At 51.6% G+C, this 19624-nt stretch overlaps 1 protein-coding gene across 5 annotated transcripts in view; it reads right to left on the bottom strand.

The window, feature by feature from the left end:
• UBTD1 (ubiquitin domain containing 1) overlaps window positions 12190-19624 on the bottom strand; it is a 57682-nt gene continuing 50247 nt past the window's right edge. For 4 of the 5 annotated variants that reach the window (XM_021074394.1, XM_013990470.2, XM_003359315.4 and 1 more), the window contains 2 exons: window positions 13625-13852; window positions 12190-13302 (listed from right to left, as the gene is read on the bottom strand). In XM_021074394.1, the coding sequence (XP_020930053.1) occupies window positions 12917-13302; window positions 13625-13799 (561 nt within the window). In that variant the 5' untranslated portion in view covers window positions 13800-13852 and the 3' untranslated portion in view covers window positions 12190-12916. Of the gene's footprint in view, window positions 13303-13624; window positions 13853-16455; window positions 16573-19624 lie in introns of all 5 variants that reach the window. The other variant, XM_005657441.3, reaches the window with a different exon arrangement.

The following is a 19624-nucleotide window of genomic DNA, read 5'->3' as shown; positions in this document are numbered from 1 at the left end:
GGCATGGCAAAGGCTTACAAAACATTAGTCTTATGTTGAATAATTAATTAATTTAGGGAGTGGGATGGACTGGGAGTTTGGGGTGAGTAGATGCAAACTATTGCATTTGGAGTGGATAAGCAATGAGATCCTGCTATAGAGCACAGGAAACTACATCTAGTCTGATGGAACATGATGGAGGATAATGTGAGAAAAAGAATGTATATATATGTGTGTGTATAACAGTGTCACTTTGCTGTACAGCAGAAATTGACAGAACACTGTAAATCAACTGTAGTAAAATGTTTTTAAGATAGTGTCAATAACAAAAACTAACTTACATGCATTTTCCTATCTCATCTATAAAAGAACTCTGCAAGATTTTTAGTCCATTCCATTCCATTTCAATTTTGGCTGTGCCCACAGCATGTGGAAGTTCCCAGGCCAGAAATGGAACCCACACCAGCGCTGTAACCAGAGCCCACAGCAGTGACAATGCCAGATCCTAAACCCGTGAGGGAACTCCGGGCAAGACATTTTATAGGGACTTCCTTTGTGGCATAGCGGATTAAGGATCTGGCATTGTCACTGCAGCAGCTTGGGTCACTGCTGTGGCTCGGGTTCCATCCCTGCCCCAGGAACTCCCAGATGCCATGGGCGTGCCCCCCACCAAAAAAACATTTTATAGATGAGCAACAGAGGCTCAGAGGCTGTCACTTGTTCAAGGTCGCATACAAAGGAATGAAAAATGGTGGATGAATAAATAAATGAACAGATGAATAAATGAATGGATGGATAGACAGAGAGAAGGATGATGAAGGATTGGATGCATGAACAAATCCTGCATCTTTTGGGTGATCCCAAAGCCACCAGAATAAGATATCTCTTCTCCTTCCCTCTCCTCCGCCCTTCCCAATCCCGTTCTCAGATGGTGGCATCTAAGAGCCTGAAGTTGATGGCAGCGACCCATCCCTGGGCTCTGTAGCCACTCCGCCAACCACACTAACTCACTGCCTCCTGCCTTCCTGGCTTTTCTGCCCTCTGCTTCTCCCACCCCCTGCGACTCCAACATCTGTGAGCATTACTGCCTCACCTTATCTCTCACACTGGTGTCTGCTCCTCGGCTTTGCAGGAGTTTCACCACCTCCAAGTGGCCCCCACGGCAGGCCCAATGCATGGCTGTGCAGTCCAGCTAGAAGGGAAGGGTGGGGCCTAATTGCAGAGCTTCAGGGAAGAAAGAGCCCTGGGGGAAAGGACTCTGGCCAAGAGGGCAGGGAGACATCCAGGAAAGGGACAGGGCCACTCCACTGACTGGGCAACGGATGGAGTGGAGCAGAAGAATGCTTGGAGCCCAACTAGTCCAAGCCAGATCTACAGAGGAGGTTCGGGCAGGAGATGGGGCCCGGCCCAAGGTCACAGAACCCACTATAGGTGGGGCCTGACCCCAACCCCCCCAAGCCACCTGTTTCTGTCCCAGGTTGGAGGTCTGCGGGAATAGGGCATCTATTGGTGCTGGACCTGCCTCCCACCTCCCACCCAGTACCTGCCCCCTTGCTCACCCGATCCTGGAAGTCCACAGTAGCCCCACTCTCCAGAAGCTTCTCCAGGATCTCCATGTGGCCCTCCAGGGAAGCCCGGTGCAGGGCTGTCCGGCGGAACTGTCCCCAGAGAGACTGTCAGGGCTTAACCTCTGGCCCCAGCCCTGGGTCCATTACCCACCCAAGCTGAGACCAGGCCTTATCCCAGCTCGATTCTGACCTGTATCATCTGCGAGCTCCTTCACTCTCTATCCAGAGCACCCTTGAGGGCCTCCTACAAGCTGGGGACTCTGCCTTCTCACGGTCCCCCAAGCACATCAATCAAGCCAGGTCTTTGCACAGGCAGTGCCCAATTTGCCTGTACTCCCCACAGGGGCTTGATGAATTCCTGCCACTCTGTCAAGATGCAGCTCAAGTGTCACCATCTTCTTGACACCTCTAAGGCAAAGCTGTCTCGGGGGCTCAGACAAACCCTCCACTCTGCGAGAGTGTTCAGGGGCAGGCGGAGTCTTGACTATTTCCCCTGAGTGCCTCGCCCAGGGCAAGGATAGGTAGGTGCACCCTGATTGCTGATTCAAGGGGGGAATGAACTTCCTCTCTTCTCCATGCAGTCAGCTTTCTGCTTTGACTTCTGGAGACACTTGGGCCAGAGGGCATACCTTGCCATACGCTCATGATCTGGTTATGCATCAGTCCTCCACCTACTGTCACCCTGGTCTTTTTGGTTTTGTGCTCCTGGCACCTAGCACTTTGCTCAGAGATAGGAGGTGCTTAGACAGACCAAGAATCTCAATTCTGAAGAGTGGAAGGAAAGGACATGTAGCCTAAGCCTACAATAATGCAGGCTGAAAGGGGTGACCATTAATTTGCTCAATTCCAGGATATGATCTCAAGAGAGCATCCTACAAGGTGTGAAAGAGGCAGTTTTAGGGAAAACAAAAAGAAGAATGATGGGTGATGGAAACATTTTGAAAATTGTGCGGATGGTAGCACCACATTGAAAATGTAATTAATGCTACTGAATTGTACACTTAAAATGGTTTAAAGGGCATATTTCATGTTATATATTTTTTAGCCATGATAAAATAAAAATAATTTTTCAAAGTAAGTATAATGATATGCAATGTGACACACAAAAAATCATAGCTTAGCACGGGCTTTATAGGTTTTTTTTTTTCCTCTATCTCTCTTTAAGCTCCCGGGCCAAGGATTAAACCTGGGCCACAGCAGTGACAATACCAAATCCTTAACCACCTGAGCCACCAGGGAACTCCTATGGTTTTATCATAAATACTTATTGAGGAATTAACATTCTCTTTGATCTCCATAACATACTCAGAGAAGTGGACAGTCTTACAAAGGAGGAAACTGAGGGATGGAAAAGTGACCCCCCAAGCCGTAGGTCACATAATTAGAGAGCAGTAGAGGTGGGATTGAAGCCCAGATCCCCTGGTCTTAGACGCTTTGTATTGGATTCCATTCCTCTTTCTTCCCTAAAAATCCAGGTGACATTTTGTGTGTGTGTGTGTCTTTCTGTCTTCTTAGGGTCGCACCCAGGCTAAGGATCAAATCGGAGCTGTAGCCGGCTTCGCCAGAGCCACAGCAACACGGGATCAGAGTCGCGTCTGCGACCTACACCACAGCTCACGGCAACGCGGGATCCTTAACCCACTGAGTGAGGCCAGGGATGGAACCTGCAACCACATGGTTCCTAGTAGGATTCGTTAACCACTGAGCCACGACAGGAACTCCCAGGTGACATTTAATACTCTGGAGGGGTTCAAGCTGGAAAGGGTCTAAGAATTTAGAAAAATTCCTGTGTGGAGGAGGGGCGCCTCACATCTACCGAGGGACGCCCCCTCCCAAGGACACCCATGCCTGCTGTCAAGCAGATCCACAAGTGGGCGGGGTGGCGGTGGCAGCTCTGAAAGGGGGTTAGGCACAGGCGCAGGGCCCAGTGGGAATCTCACCTGGTCGCAGGTGTCTGGGGAACCCCCATCCGCCAGGAACTTCTCAATGACCTTCATTTTCCCCTCCACCGCCGCTTTCAGGAATGTCTCCTCGTCCACAGGGCCGGTCTGCAGGGCGTGAATGAAGTCGGGGGGGGGCCGCCTCGCCACGATCCGAGCCATCCCACCCCTGCCCCCGCCCCCGGCGCCCCCTGCCTGCACGGTGGTCTTTCCCAGCACCCTTACGATCTCCTCCGGCTCAGGAGGCGGCTCCTGGGAGGCGGCCAAGGCCTCCCGCTTCTTCTGCTTGCGTTTTTTCCGCAGCTGGATGAGGTTCTGGATCCCGCCCACGTCGATGATCTCCCTCCGCAGGTCCAGGGACGTCTTACGCACACGCTCCTGGCCCTGCGTGGGAAGAGTCCGTCAACCCCCACGCTGGGGCCCCAGGTGTCCGGCTTGGGGACCTCCGAGCTACGCTGGAGGTGGGGCGCTGGGAGATTCTCTCGGAGAGACAGAATCCAGGTCTAGCCCACCGTTTGGGACTAGGTGGCGCGGTGGAAACTGAGACACCAACGTCACAGATCAGGTGGCAAGGGAGGCTTGAGGGGGCTGCCTGGCTTCCAGGCTCCACAGAGGGTGGGGCGATGATGAGGAAATCTCAGGGGCAATTCTTAGCCCAGGCCTCCAGACAGGGTCCGAATCCTCAGCTCTTCATGCAATTCCAGGTATGTGTGTGTGGTCATGAGTGATACATGATTAATATTAAAAATTTTTAAATGGGGAGTTCCTGTCGTGGCTTAATGGAAACGAATCTGACTACTATCCCTGAGGACACAGGTTAGATCCCTGGCCTCCCTCAGTGGGTTAAGATTTGGCGTTGCTGTGGCTGTGGTGTAGGCCAGCAACTACAGCTCTGATTTGACCCCTAGCCTGGGAACCTCCATATGCCGTGGGTGTGGCCCCAAAGAGACAAAAAAATTTAAAAAAATAAATAAAAATGAAGAATTCCCTAGTGGCCTAGCCGTTAAGGATTTAGCATTTTCTCTGGTGTGGCTTGAGTTGAATCCCTGGCCTGGGAACTTCTGCATGCTACCTAATAATTTGAGTAGATAAATAAATACATACATAAATGTTAAAAATGAAACTAATACAGAAGCATAAAAGCACTGAAGAGGAAGCCCTTCTCACTCAGAGGTAACTTTTTTTTGGCCACGCCTACACCATTTGGACTACGGGATCCTTAACCCACTGAGCCATCAGGGAACTCCCAGAGGTAACATCTATCATAGCCCAGTTGATGCCCTTTCAGATGTGCATTCTATGGGGTCATCCTCTGCATAGTCTGGAAACTGCTCTTCTCTTGGCAGCATGAAGATCTCTCCTATCAGCACATGCAGCCTCCCCCAGCCAGTTAACACCTGCATCCTGCCTTGTTGTATGGCTGCTTCATCACTGGAGCTTCCCAAAGTAAGTTCCCTGGCATCCTGTACTCAGTGCAGATTCTGACTCAGGAGATATGGGAGGAAAACTTTCCTCCTCTCCCCTTCTAGAGTCTTTGGCTGGTCTACTAATTAAGTTGACAGAAGGTAGATTAATAGGAGGACAACAAATTTAATTTCATATGTATGGGAATCCATAAAAATATGAGACTCGAAGAAGTGACCAAAGCAGGTAGCTTTCATACCTTGTAGATAAGGAAACAATAAATTTGTGCAGAATTGGAGTTCCCATTGTGGCTCAGTGGAAATGAACCCGATTCATATCCATGAGGGTGTGGGTTCCTGGCCTCGCTCAGTGGGTTACGGATCTGGCATTGCCGTGAGCTGTGGTGTAGGTCACAGACATGGCTCAGATCCCGAGTTGCTGTGGCTGTGCTGCAGCTCCAATTCAGCTCCTAGCCTAGCAACTTCCATATGCCACATGAGCACCCCTTAAAAAAAAAAAAGAAAGAAAAAGAAAAAAAATTTTTGTGAAGAATTGAAAAGACAGAGAGTTCCCGTCGTGGCTCAGTGGTTAACGAATCCGACTAGGAACATGAGGTTGTGGGTTCGATCCCTGACCTTGCTCAGTGGGTTAAGGATCCGGCGTTGCCGTGAGCTGTGGTGTAGGTTGCAGATGCGGCTCGGATCCCACGTTGCTGTGGCTCTGGTGTAGGCCGGTAGCTACAGTTCTGATTAGACCCCTAGCCTGGGAACCTCCATATGCCGCAGGAGCAGCCCAAGAAAATGGCAAAAAGACACACACACACAAAAGAATTGAAAAGACAAAGGAGTTTGGGTTTAGAGTAGCTAATTAGTGAAGAAATAACAAAGTTTGTTTATACAGACTTCTCAGCCCTGAACTGCCTATATCTAGTGATAAGGAAGCTTTCTACTTTTCTCACATAGGGAGGGTAACTTAACATGGGAGATTTATTTCCTGCTTTCAGGGGAACAAAGGATCATTAGTGTCCTTCTTGCATTGGCTTTTTCTTAAGTAACTTTAGTTTAAAATAATAAATATGGGAGTTCCCATCATGGCTCAGTGATTAACGAGCCCAACTAGCATCCATGAAGATGCGGGTTCTACCCCTGGCCTCTCTTATTGAGTTAAGGATCCAGCATTGCCATGAGCTGTGGTGTAGTTCACAGACTCGGCTTGGATCCAGGGTTGCTGTGCCCCAGCATAGGCCGGTGGCTACAGCTCCGATTGGACCTCTAGCCTGAGAATCTCCATCTGCCATGGATGCGGCCCTAAAAGGACATATAAATTAATTAATTAATTAATTAAAATAAAATAATAAATATACCAAAGTAGTATATTTGGGGATGGCATATCCTGCTTCCCTTGACAGGTCTTGGGGTCCGGTGGGTGGGGGGAGATGCTGCATCACCAGCATCCCCCAGGGGTGCTGAGCTGCTGGTTTGTGGACCACACCAGGAGGAGCAAGGCCATCACTGCCTGACCTGTGCCCTGAGCGCAGGCATAGGGATCTCCTAGACTTACCTTAACCTTTTGCAAGTCTGGACTCTGAGGCCTGTGGTGCTTCTCATCCTCCAACTTCAGCATCTCCATGGGCAACTTCTGATGGGTGGCTCCTCGGAGTTTCTGGAGAGCCAAGGAGAGGACATGCTCGGGGACCTGCCCACAGTACCTGAGACGGCCGATAGCCTCCCCCCCACCCCCCAGATTCAAGCACATCCCCCAAGGACCTCCTCTTTTGTGACCTCATAGCCCTTCATCTGTCCCACTCCTAACTGGCCCAAGAAGGGCCCCAGATCAGAGCCGGGCTCCCCACCTCAGCATCTATCCCAACCTCAGTTCCACTACCTGCCTGCTGACTGCCCTGGGTCCCCAGCAAAACAGGATCAACTTGCCAGATGGAGTTGTCATGAAATTAAATGTATTCACTTTTTTCGAGCGCTGAGGTTTTTGTTGTTTGGTTTTTTGCCATTTAAAATTTATTTGATGAAATCATTGTGATAATAGATGATACTTTTTCTTTTCTTTTTCTTTTTTTTAGTTTTTTTTTTTTTGCCTTTTCTAGGGTCACTCCCATGGCATATGGAGGTTCCCAGGCCAGGGGCCTAATCGGAGTTGCAGCTGCTGGCCTACACCACAGCCATAGCAACGTGGGATCCGAACCACGTCTGCAACCTACACCACAGCTCATGGCAACGCCAGATCCTTAACCCACTGAGCAAGGCCAGGGGTCAAACCCGAAACCTCCTGGTTCCTAATCTAATTCATTAACCACTGAGCCACAACGGGAACTCCTCTTCTTCTTTTTTTTTTTTTTTAAATGGACTTGACAGTTCAAAAATCTGGCAGCTCTGTCAGTTACCAACTTCATTCCCTCAGATTTTACTGATACGGTGAAATCCTAGAGCATAGAAACTTGCTCTCAGAGAAGCTGAGGGATGGGACCCGTGACTCCCCAGCTCTCAGCTTCAAGTGAACTCTAAATATTAACCTTACTCTTTTTTGCTTTTTTGGGGCCGCACTCATGGCATATGGAAAGGTGTCCCAGGCTATGGGTCAAATCAGAGCTACAGCTGCCAGCCTACACCACAGCCACAGCAACGTGGGATCCAAGCCACGTCTGCAAACTACAGCACAGCTCACGGCAACACCAAATCCTTAACCCACTGAGCAAGGCCAGGGATGGAACCTGCGTCCTCACGGATACTAGTCAGATTTGTTTTTGCTGCACCACAATGGGAACCCCCTTAACCTTATTCTTGTAGTAATAATACGGGGGCAACTCCATCCAAGTCTCCTCCCCACTTGTAACTCTGACGCCTGGACTCCTTTCTCGCAGCTGCCTCCTCTCTTCTAAAGGAACAGGCTCTTTGTCAAGTGCTGGCGCCCTATCACTGAAGTCCCCTGGGGAACATTCACCCAGGTTGGAGGTGGCAGCTGGGAGAAATGGCCTTCCTGAGACCTCTCAACTGTCTTTCGCATTCCCCACCGAGCTCCAGTGTTAGACTCTTCAAGGGTTGTTTGAGGGCTGATTTCTCAGGTCTTTATTTCACATGTTCTCTTGTCCACTGTGTCTCTTCCATGCTGGGCTTCCATGGTTTGAGGTCTCCCCAGTGCTGGCCTGAAACACTGCATCTTTCCCTGGGGACAAGGGGTGACCTAGGGCTTCAGCTGGTACTGCAGGTGGGACCCTGGCTGGGCTCCTGGAGCATCCAGAGAATGGGCTTGGTCTTCATCATTTTGGTGTCCCCAGCACCTGTGACAGGGGCTGTCACAGAGGAGGTGCTCAGCAGATGTTTGGAGAGAAAAATGAATCAATGAATTCATGAATGGTGGCAGGCGGGCTCAACAGCTCTGCCCACCTCCAAGTCCTCAGTGATGACCTAACACAGTAATGTCCCCACAGCAGAGCTCCAGCCCCTGGGCTGCTCTCTGAGGCCCTCCTCCCCTCCCTGCCAACCCCAAGAAGGTGATGCAGGCTGGACAGAGGCTCTCCTTGAGAATGCTGCTGGGCTGGGGCTTGGTAGGAACAACTGGGGACCCTTACTCACACTCCATAGCCCCTAGCTTCAAATTGGTCTTTGTGGACTGGCAAACAATAGGTGCTCATTAAATGTTTGTTGAATTGGGTGGTTTTTGGTGAAACACAACACAATTTCTACCTTACTTCGTAGCCAGATGCACAGAGGAAATGAGAGGATGCCTGTGCAATACGTAGCACAGCGCCTGGCATGTAAGAGGCACCGCCGCCGGCGAGGCTGGCTCCGTGGGCTCTCAGGGTCCCGACAGCCCTGCCGCTGTATTTGCTGGATGAATGAGGACTGCTCCATGTCCCCTTGCTGAAGGACTCATGTCCAGGGGCAGCACTCCAGAAATAGCCCAGCAGCATGACTCACCTGCCGGGCACTGGTGCATATGCCCTTGGGGGAGTGAGAAATGGCATTCCTGGGGATCCGGGGAAGCCCGGGCCAGGACTCAGCAGGCTCAGTCCAAGCTCTTTCCCCAGCAAACCAGCCCTCCCTTCCCTGAACCTTCCCCCTCACTCGGCCCCATTCAATCACTCTTCCTATTTCATTTTTTGCCCCCCCCCCCCCCAGGCATATGGAATTTCCAGGGCCAGGGATGAAACCGGTGCCACAGCAGGAACCCGAGCTATTGCAGTGACAAGAGAACCCCTGCTGTTCCTTTTTTGAATGGAGTCTACCTCTAAGCTGATTTATCTCCTCCCTCTCATTCCTGTTCGAGCCAGTCTTTCCCCTCCAAGTCTTTCTCAGGGCTGTCAGAGCTGCCCCAGGTCAGAGGGCGCCACTGTTCCTCACTCAACAACATGCAGTGACTCCCTACTGCCCACAGAACAAGTATCTCTCATGGGGCCTTCTCCCTCTGGTTTGTGCCCTGCCTTCCTTCTCAGCCTTAGCCCCCCACTGCCAGACTTTCTCCGAACAGTCAACATTCCCACTCCCCCCAACTTTAGCACGTGTTGTTTCCTTAGTCTGGAAGACTCTCCCCTTTCTTGATGTCCACCCTTGAAGGCCCAGCTCAAATGCTGTCCTGTCCACAGAGAAGTCCTTCGAGGGCCCACGGTTGGCATGACCTCCCCCCCACCAGCCTTTGTGCTCCTTCATCTCTGAGTTACCTCTATCTCACCCTTTCGCCACTCTGCCTTCTTCCTTAGTTGGCCATGAACCTGACACATGTCGGCTAAAATGAATGTGGGGCTGGTAAAGAGGAGGCAGGAGCTGACCGTATAGAGCATCTCATTCCTCCCCACACCGGGCCCTTGGCAGAGGAGACTCTAGGTCGAGTATTCATTTCCATCAAATGAAGAGTAGGACCAGGAGGTCCTGTCGTGGTGCAGTGGAAACAGATCTGACTAGGAACCATGAGGTTGTGGGTTCGATCCCTGGCCTCGGCTTAGTGGGTTAAGGATCCGGCATTGCCATGAGCTGTGGTGTAGGTTGCAGATGTGCCTTAGATCCTGCGTTGCTGTGGCTGTGGTGTAGGCTAGCAGCATAGGGAGGTTCCCTGGCCTGGGAACCTCCCTATGCCGCAAGATCGGCCCTAAAAAGAAAAGAAAAGAAAAAAAAAAAAAAAAAAAAAAGGAGTAGGACCAGCCCACACCCTCCTCCCCTGCTTCTTTATTCTAGAGAAAAGGTTTTGGCCCAGAGCCCCATGTTTGAGCGGCTGGTGGTCCTAGAAACCCATGCTCTCCTTGCCAGCATCCCTCCTCGCTCGGCTCCCAGTCTTTATCCTTCTTAAGGGAGCAAAACACTGGAGTTTCTCCTGTCCCAGCCTCCCCCCAGCAGCTGGGGGATCTCAGGGTCCCACACTCCCAGGCAGCATCCTGGCTACCCTGTTGTGCAGCTCAGCCCATCCTTAAGGCTCGGGTTGGCAGGACAGGGTCTCAGACTCTGTCTCCCCTTGCCAGCAACCCCTTCCCAGGAGCACCTGGGGCTGGAAGAAAGCCAGCAGGGCCCTTGGGGACACCTGTCTTCTTTCCTGCCACAGGTATGGCAGCCAGGCTTTTCCTTCCTTTGACAGCAGAGCTGGGTCTCCTCAGAACCCCTTTGAGCCCCCACACCTCTGCCCTACCTCATTTTCCTCCTCCTGCGCCAGCCGCTCCTCGATCAGCGCCGTGGCCCTCTGCACCGCCTCGGAGCTCGCCATCGTGCCGTCTGACTCGCTTCTACAGGCTCTGGGCCCCGGGGGCTTTATATGCCAGGGCACCCACCCCCGCCCCGCTGGGCGCCTTTGCCATGAGCTCACCGGCCCAATTCTCCACCTGACTCCCCCACCTGTCACCTTCACCCCAGGCAGCCCCAGACAGCAGGGGGAAGCAGGGACAGTTGCCCCCTGCCCTGCCAACCCCTGGCCTCCTGGAGCTGGAGGGCCCAGTGCCCTGAGAGCGGGGGCTGCAGAAAGGAGCCTGCCCAGCCTCTGTCCTGGGTACTTAGGCCCAGCTGGGCCTCAGCCAGGGCAGCTGGGCTGCACAAAGGACCATTGACTGCCCTTAGCCTGGATGGTAGTGCCACCTGCTGGATGCCTGCAAACCTGTCCAGCCCCTGTCAGCGAGGGGACCTAAAGGCCAAATGTGGGGACCCAAGATAGGCCTGCATCCCCAGGCTGTCCTGGGAACAGGCCCTGCTTGCTCAGGGGAGGGCAGACTGCCTCATCTGGGCTGGAGTGCCAGGCAGTGGCTGGGAGTGAGGGCAGCTGCCTCCCTCTTGGCCCGCAGCTCCTGCAGGCCTTTGCCTCTCTGAGGTCCCACAGTGCCCCCTAGTGAAGCATCAGCGCATTTGGCTGCCAGTCCATGAGTCCCTGACAAATCTCATTCATCTGTCTCAGGGGCCTGTGAGATGTACAGGGCCTTGCTTCATGAGGAGCCTCAGGAAGCCAGTGGAAGGGCCAGAATGCAGTGTCACGCCCCGCTGACGCTGACGAGGACACCAGCTCGGACGGATCATCCTTCACTCAGTTTCCCCGTCAGGCCATGCTGACCTCATACTCACTGAGAAAGGAAAATATTGCCAACTGAAGGAAAAGCAAAACTCTATTGCTCAGTTCTATACCTCGAACCATGGGAGTGAGCCCTGGGTCACCATGACCCGGGTTTAACCTGCCAGGGAACCACAGACGCCACAGCCCGGTGGTCTGTGACACCCACGTGGCCTGCCCTTAGCTAAACTACCTTATCTAAGATGCCCCCTCTCTGCTCACATGCACGCTTTCCCCTAAGGAAGCTGGCTCTTCCTCCTCTCTGGTTCCCCTGCTGGCAAGATGACACATGCTCATCACCTAAATTTGTCAGAGATTTTGCCTTAACGTCACCGAGGGTACAGCACGTCCAGGATGTCCACATATACATCCGTCCTGAGGGTCTGGCTCAGGGGCTGAGCTGGAAGCCAGCGGCTTTGTGCTGTAGGAGTGGAGCTTCAGGTAACTAAGCCCACCTTTGCTTTCAAAATGTGTTCACATCTGTTATGCCATTTAATCCTGCCAGCTGCTGAGGGAGGAGGCAGGGCAGGCGGCATCATCTCCACATTAAAGATAAGCAAAGTGGGTTTGGAGGTTAAGTGGCTTTTCCGGAGGACCCACGAAAACACAGGCCCGAACACTAGCAGTGCTCAGCTTGTTCCACCGAAATCTCCATGGTGCCCAGAGTAGCTGGGGAGGCCATGCATCCACCTGTTCCTGCACCAGAACGGGCTCTGGGGATCCACAGAGCTGCAGGAGAACCCAAAGTCAAAGCCAGGCAAGAGAGAGGGAAGGAGCAAAAAGGCTTTATTGATAAATATGCAGATATGTCTGTACACAGGGACCTGCTGTGGGGCCACTGCCAGGCTGCAGGGCCCCCCTCCCCTGCCACCGCTACCAGGGCTAGAGCCAGGAGACGGCCCTGCGCAGACCCCTGCCACAACAGCCCAGCCACCCCGCCAGCGCTGCATCTCTGCCTATTGTGCTGGGGGCTGGGAGAGGCAGAGGCCGGCCTCAGGCTCCCCGCCCCTGGGGCTCATGAGTCCCCTTCCCCTCTGGGGGACTGGCACTGTGCCCAGGGCAGAGTCAGGGGGTGGGGACAGAGGAGGGAAACAGCAGCTGCTTCAGACCCTGAGCAGAAAAACGGAGTGGGCACAGCCGGCAGCACCCAATGACAGATCTGGACTCCGGGGGCCTCCGGGCTGGCCCTTGTGGCTCGAACCTGCCGCAGGAGAGAGGCAGGCTGGAGGGCCCTGGTTTGCCTCTTCTCTGACAAGGGTGGCAAGGCCTGTGTGTGGCAGCACACTGTTTCCTGGGTGCTGGGCACTGGTGGCCCCGGGAAGCAGGGTCCCCCTCAGGGCTCGCCCAGCAGCCATATTTGGGGAGATGCCTCCAAAGAAAAGAACAGCTCTCCAAGGCAGCGGCAGGGTGGGGGCATCCAGTGCTCCAGCCGGAAGGCCTCTCAGCCCTGCGGAGACCCTCCTCGGCCTCTCTGCCCAGGGGTCCGTGGTCACCTCAGTCCTGGGGCGGCGGGGGCTGGTTGATGATGACCTGGATGACAAAATCCTTCTGGATCTTGGTTTCCTGGAGCCGCGTGCGGTCTGTGAGCAGCTTTCCGGAGAAGAACCATCGCTGCCAGGATGGCTCGATGCCCTCCTGGGTGTGCAGCTGCCTCTTGAGCTGCCCCACTGTGTCAGGCAGGCTGGCGCTGAGCCTCACGTCCTTGCCCGTGGAGAGGCGCACCTTCAGCGGGAACTCTCGGCGGGCGCTGGGGGTGGGCTCGGGGGGCTCCGGGCTCTCCTCCTCGGTGTGTTCCAGCAGCAGGTTCACAGGCGGCGAGAGGCAGTAGATGGGTAGCTGGTAGCGATTGCCCAGCTCATCGTAGCATTCACAGAGCGTGCCTGTGAGAAAGGCGGGGGTGGGCAGAGTCGGCTCAGGGACCCACTGGTTTGGAATGAATTGTGTCCCCCAACAAATTCATATATTGAAGCCTTAACCCTCCAATGTCATGGTATTCTGATATAGGGGCTTACGTGGGAGTAATTAAGGTTAAGCGAGGAGTTCCTGCTGCAGCACGTTGGGTTAAGAACCTGACTGCAGCAGCTTAGGTCACTGTGGGTTGGAGCCGTGGCCCAGCACAGTGGGTTAAGGATTTGCTGTTGCCACAGCAGCGGCTGACATTCAACCCCGGGGTCCCTGGGGAAGCCCTGCCCCGTTGCTCACCGTGAGGCAGGGTGATGCTGGCTCCGTCCAGGATGGCCTGGGCCAGCTCGTGGTCATTGGCCTCAGCCGCGTAGGCGGCAGCCTTGAGGGCGTCCCAGATCTCCTTGCGGCCCTCAAAGGCGGGCGCCGTGTCCCAGAACTCATCCCGCTTGCTCCGCAGCTGCCCGTCGGTCATCGGATAGTCGCTCTTCCACTTCAGCCGCTCCTTCTTCAGGGGCTCATTGCGTCCTGCGCAGGACACAAGGAGACGCTTAGCCTCTGGAAAGCCGGGGCTGCGTCCACCTTCTCCCAGCGCCCCCACCAAACCCCGCCCCCACCGCCGCTCCTGAGTATTGAGGACCCCCAGCCCTTTCCTGGAGTCAGGGAAGAGTCTAGAAAACTGCACACACCCAACTCCGGGGGCATAAACCACTTCTGTCAGCAAAGGGTATATTGCCTTTATTGCTGCTGCTGCTGCTGCTTTAAGTCTTAATTCTACTCTCTTTCTTTGATTAGTAAGTAGGATACGTTCAGTGTTTTTAAAAATCTGGAAAGAATTCTAACTTCCACTATTTACGGAGCCAGCTTGTGCCAGATCACAGACTAGGCATTTTAGACTGTCAAAGTGACCCAACAGATGGGGAAACTAAGAGAGCTTGTCATTTGTCTGAAGCCACCCGGGTACCAATGGAATGCCAGGCTTTCTGATTGGGAGGGCCGCCCTCTGACCACTGTTTGTGCCTTGCTGCCATTGGGGGAAACTCCCTGGAGACCTCCGCTGTTCAGAAATTAACTACTGTTGACACTTAGCCATATTTCCTCCCAGCTTCCTCTCTCCATTTTTCTCAATAGAGTTGGGTTCATAGTAGTAAATTTATTTTTTAAATATTCCTTGTTATGAAAAGCATTTAGAATGGTATCATGACAATATACAACTTTCTATGTCACATGTATAGTCCCGTGAATAAGAATTATAAATATTTTAATGTCTTTTTATTTTTTATTTATTTATTTTTTTTGGTCTTTTGTCTTTTTTGTTGTTGCTGTTGTTGTTGCTATTTCTTGGGCCGCTCCCGGGGCATATGGAGGTTCCCAGGCTAGGGGTCCAATCGGAGCTGTAGCCACCGGCCTACGCCAGAGCCACAACAACGCGGGATCCGAGCCGCGTCTGCAACCTACACCACAGCTCACGGCAACGCCGGATCGTTAACCCACTGAGCAAGGGCAGGGACCGAACCTGCAACCTCATGGTTCCTAGTCGGATTCGTTAACCACTGCGCCACGACGGGAACTCCGTCTTTTTATTTTTTAATTTTTTTCATCTTTTGTCTTTTAGGGCCACACCCACGGCATATGGAGGTTCCCAGGTTAGGGGTTGAATCAGAGCTGCAGCCACCAGTTTACACACAACCACAGCCATGTGGGATCCGAGCCGCGTCTGCGACCTACACCACAGCTCACGGCAACGCCAGATCCTTAACCCACTGAGCGAGGCCAGGGATGGAACCCACAACCTCATGGTTCCTAGTTGGATTCGTTTCTGCTGCTCCTCTCTGGGAACTCCTTTAATGCCTTTTTATTGGAGTTCCCGTCGTGGCTCAGTGGTTAACGAATCCGACTAGGAACCATTTTGTCTTTAGTAAAGACAAAAAAAAAAAAAAAAAGTCTCTTTATTAATGTTCTATCATACAGTTACAAAGAATTTTTTAAAACCACAACTGACCAACCCCCAAAATCCCCACAGTATCTGATGAAGGAAACAATTCTGTTAAATATCATTATCCTTTTTTTTTTTTAAGGTCATTATTCTTCTTACACAACCCCAAGTGACCTCCAGGACAACTCTGGACCACAGTCAAGACGGAGAGCAGAGGCATCTCTCAAAGGCTTTAGGAAGCTCAGTCTTCTCAGAACTGAAGGCAGAATGAGCCACAAGAACGAGATCTAAAGTCCTTGGCTCTCGCTTTAACTCGGATCTTTTTTTTTTTTTTTTTTTTTTGTCTTTTGTCTTTGTTGTTGTTGTTGCTATTTCTTGGGCCGATCCCGTGGCATATGGAGGTTCCCAGGCTAGGGGCTGAATCAGAGCTGTAGCCACCGGCCTACGCCAGAGCCACAGCAACGCGGGATCCGAGCCGCGTCTGCAACCTACACCACAGCTCACGGCAACGCCGGATCGTTAACCCACTGAGCAAGGGCAGGGACCAAACCTGCAACCTCATGGTTCCTAGTCGGATTCGTTAACCACTGCGCCACGACGGGAACTCCCTAACTCGGATCTTGAGTGAGATGCAGAACTAAAGCTGGGAGCTGCCCCTACAGGCTAGGGTGGGAGGGGGGCCTCCTTGGGGAAGAGCAGGACATTGACCCACCTACCACATGAAGGAAAACCGTGTAAGCACTTTATTTATACACAACACCCCACTTCACTCTTTTTTTTTTTTTTTTTTTGGCTTTTCAGGGCCACACCCATGGCATATGGAGGTTCCCAGGCTAGGGGTCTAATCGGAGCTGTTGCTGCCAGCCTACGCCAGAGCCACAGCCACGCCAGATCTGAGCTGGGTCTGCGACCTACACCACAGCTCATGGCAATGCCGGATCCTTAACCCACTGAGTGAGGCCAGGGATCGAACCCACAACCTTATGGTTCCTAGTCGGATTCATTTCCGCTGCACCACGATGGGAACTCCCCCACTTCACTCTTTGAATGGCTTTATGTGCTAGGTGTTATTATTGCTGTTCCACAGATGATGGCACAGGCAGAGAGATTAAATGACTGGCCTGAAGTGACACAGTAAGTGACAGAGTGAGGGTTCTGCCTCAGGTCAGACTGAATCCAGTGGGTTTGCCTCTACCTGTGCAGACAGAAAACTCTCACGCCAGACACTTCATCTGAGTGTTCCTGGGTTAGCAGAAGGAAAGGCAAATCCTCTTTGTTGGCAAACAACTTCAAACCAGGCCTCAAAGAATTCCTGAGATAAAGTTCCAAGAAAAATAAATAATAAGGTCATAGGTTTTTTTTTCTTAATCACAACATACAAAGAAACAAGGCAATATGAGCCCAAGCCAGCAAAAACAACAGGCAGAAGAATCAGACTTACAAAGACTTCAGCTATGGGATTTATCAGACCCAGATTGTGAAATACTGCATTTAAGAAATCAGAGAGCCTTAAAAACATGAAACAGGACATGGGAAAGACACCCACATAACTGTCATCAGAAGGATGCCATGTGAGCAGCAGACGACAGACACTGGGGATTTTCCTTACAAAGGACTAGTGATAAGTAGTTATGGGACTACAGGTTCTTTTTTTTTTTTTTAAGGCTGCAACTATGGCATATGGAAGTTCCCAGGCTAGGAGTCAAATCAGAGCTGCAGCTGCTGGCCTACACCATAGACACAGCAACTTGGGATCTGAACAGGGTCTGTGACCACAGCTCCCAGCAACACGTGATCCTGTAACCCACTGAGCAGGGCCAGGGATCAAACCCTCATCCTCATGGATACTAATTGGGTTTGTTACCACTGAGTCACAGGTTCTCCCTACAGAAACACATGAAACAGGATCCCTACCTCACGCCAGCCACAAAAATCAAACCCAGATAGATCAAAGGCTTAAGTGTGAAAGACAGAAAGGAGGAACTGGAGAAACAAAAGATGACAGTTTTGTCCATGGGTTTTTTTGGTGGAAGTTTGGCCTGGAGGGGTTTCTGCCTGGATCAAGGAAGTTGCTCTGCTTCATGATTTCTGACCCCTTTTCTCTATGGTCCTTTAGTGTTGATGACTCCCTAACAAGAGCTATGACCCATCAGGACTCACAGGAATTCTGCAGTGATGCCCTGGGGACCTCTGGGACCACTTCTGCCCCTCTACTCAATGACTCAGGCCTTTTAACTTCTTGAGCTGCTTCCTCTCTGCCAGATGTCTCTTCTCACTGGTCTCCATCTAACTGCTGCTCATATGGGTAGAGATCAGGTCCAGCTAATGGGCCACTCTTCATCTGCTGAGGGGTGAGAAAGCTCTGTCAGCACTGTCAAAATTGAGAGCATCTGGTTCTAAGAAAGAGGTTTCCTGAAGAAGAGAGGCAAGGCTTGGGGACATCTGTTGTTCTTGCTCAGATGGCCCACCCTCCCTTACTTCAATGGTCAGGTTCTGGTCCTGTCCCTGACAATCCAGGTTACTGGTGACCTTAGGGTACCTGAAGTGTCACTGTGTATGCATGCCTCTCTCTTTTTAATATCAACACAGCCCCAAGGCGTCACCTTTCAAGGCTGTCACCTCAGGAGGCCCCGCATACCTGAAGGATGCTTTGCTTGAATACTTTGCCTGCAGAGTCCCCTCCCTTCACCCAGAGAAAAGCACGCTTTCCTGTCTGTGCTGTCAGAGACACACGTCACATACCAGGACAGACGCAATGCCAGTGAGCCTCCCCAAACAGTAACTGCATTTGCATCACCCAAGACACAGAGCTTAAAATCTCCTCACCCTGCACACTGGTTCCCTTCAGGCTGAAGATACTAGAAACTATTAAAATGGGGTGGTGGCGGAAGAAAGAGGGAGGGTTGAGGTAAGAAAAGGGCAGGAGGCCAGCCCTTTCAGCCACCACTGCACTTCGCCAGCAGGGGGCAGCAGCAGCACCCCGGGCCAGGGGCTGGCTTTGCTCACAGTGATTGAAACTCAGCACACAGCTTAAAGATATCCAGCAAGCTTCCCCAGGCCGGAGGCAAGCATGTATAAGAGACTTGCCAAAATGTCTGGATCCCCACACACTGATGCTGACAATTTTAGACACAGATACAGACTAAATAGAAAAGGAAGCTTTTACTCTAAACATAAAAGCAAATTGATGAAGAATATTTTAAATTTCATTCATTTAAAAAATGACGTTTTACAGTTAGTTGAGTCAAAAAATATCGGGCAGGGGAAAGGGTGTGAATGCTCTTATATGCTGGTACAAACTTTCTGGAGGGCAGTTGCTATGATACCAAAAAACTTACAAGTATGCATCTCTTTGGCTCAGCTGTTTGGTTTCTAAGAAAGTATTCTAAGAAAATAATCACAAGTGTGTGGCGAAGGTTCATCTCCAAAGCTGTTTAACTCCGCCTGGTTTTCTAGAAACAAGTTAAAGGCACGCCACCAGGAGAAAAGCTACATAATGTCTGTGCATCCGCGGCACCCATTTTGTGATGGGACTGAGGGAGGCAGAGTCACGCAGGGAAATGCCCAGTGATTCAGGGAAAAAAGGGTTAGAGAACAGCAAGTGTCTGTGCTCTGGCTTTTATTGCTGCAAATGTATGTAAAATTATACATATTAAAAAGACTGAGATGGTCTCCTGCAGTGCAGCACGCTAAGGATCCAGTGTTGCCACAACTGTGGCGCAGGTTGCAACTTTGGCATGGGTTCGATCCCTAGCCCAGGACCTTCCACGTGCCGTGGGTGTGGCCTAAATAAATAAATAAATAAAAATCAGATCAAAACACTGGAAGGAGTTACACCAAATGTTAACAATAGTTACATATATATATATATATATATATATATTTTTTTTTTTTTTTTTTTTGCTTTTTAGGGCCGCACCCAGAGCACATGGAGGTTCCCAGGCTAGGGGTCGAATCAGAGCTACAGCTGCTGGCCTACACCACGGCCACAGCAACACAGGATCCGAGCCATGTCTGCGACCTACATCACAGCTCATGGCAATGCCGGATCCTTGACCCACTGAGCAAAGCCAGGGATCGAACCCACAACCTCATGGTTCCTAGTCAGATTAATTTCTGCTGTGCCATGATGGGAACTCCAGCAATGGTTATATCTGATTGGCAGTTACCAATGATTTTTTTTTTTTTTTTTTGCTTATACTTTCCAAGTTTTCAAAAATAAGCAGTAGTTACTTTAGTTATAAGAATAAAACAATGAAGAGTTCCCGCTATAGCACAGCAGGTTAAGGATCCAGCACTGTCGCTGTGGCAGCATGGGTTCCATTCCCAGCTGGGTGCAGTGGGTTAAGGATCCAGCATTGCTG

Source organism: Sus scrofa, chromosome 14 (assembly GCF_000003025.6).
Source record: "Sus scrofa isolate TJ Tabasco breed Duroc chromosome 14, Sscrofa11.1, whole genome shotgun sequence".
NCBI classification, from domain to species: Eukaryota; Metazoa; Chordata; class Mammalia; order Artiodactyla; family Suidae; genus Sus; species Sus scrofa.
The sequence above is the reverse complement of the archived record's forward strand: the minus strand, read 5'-3'. Positions and strand labels throughout refer to the sequence as shown.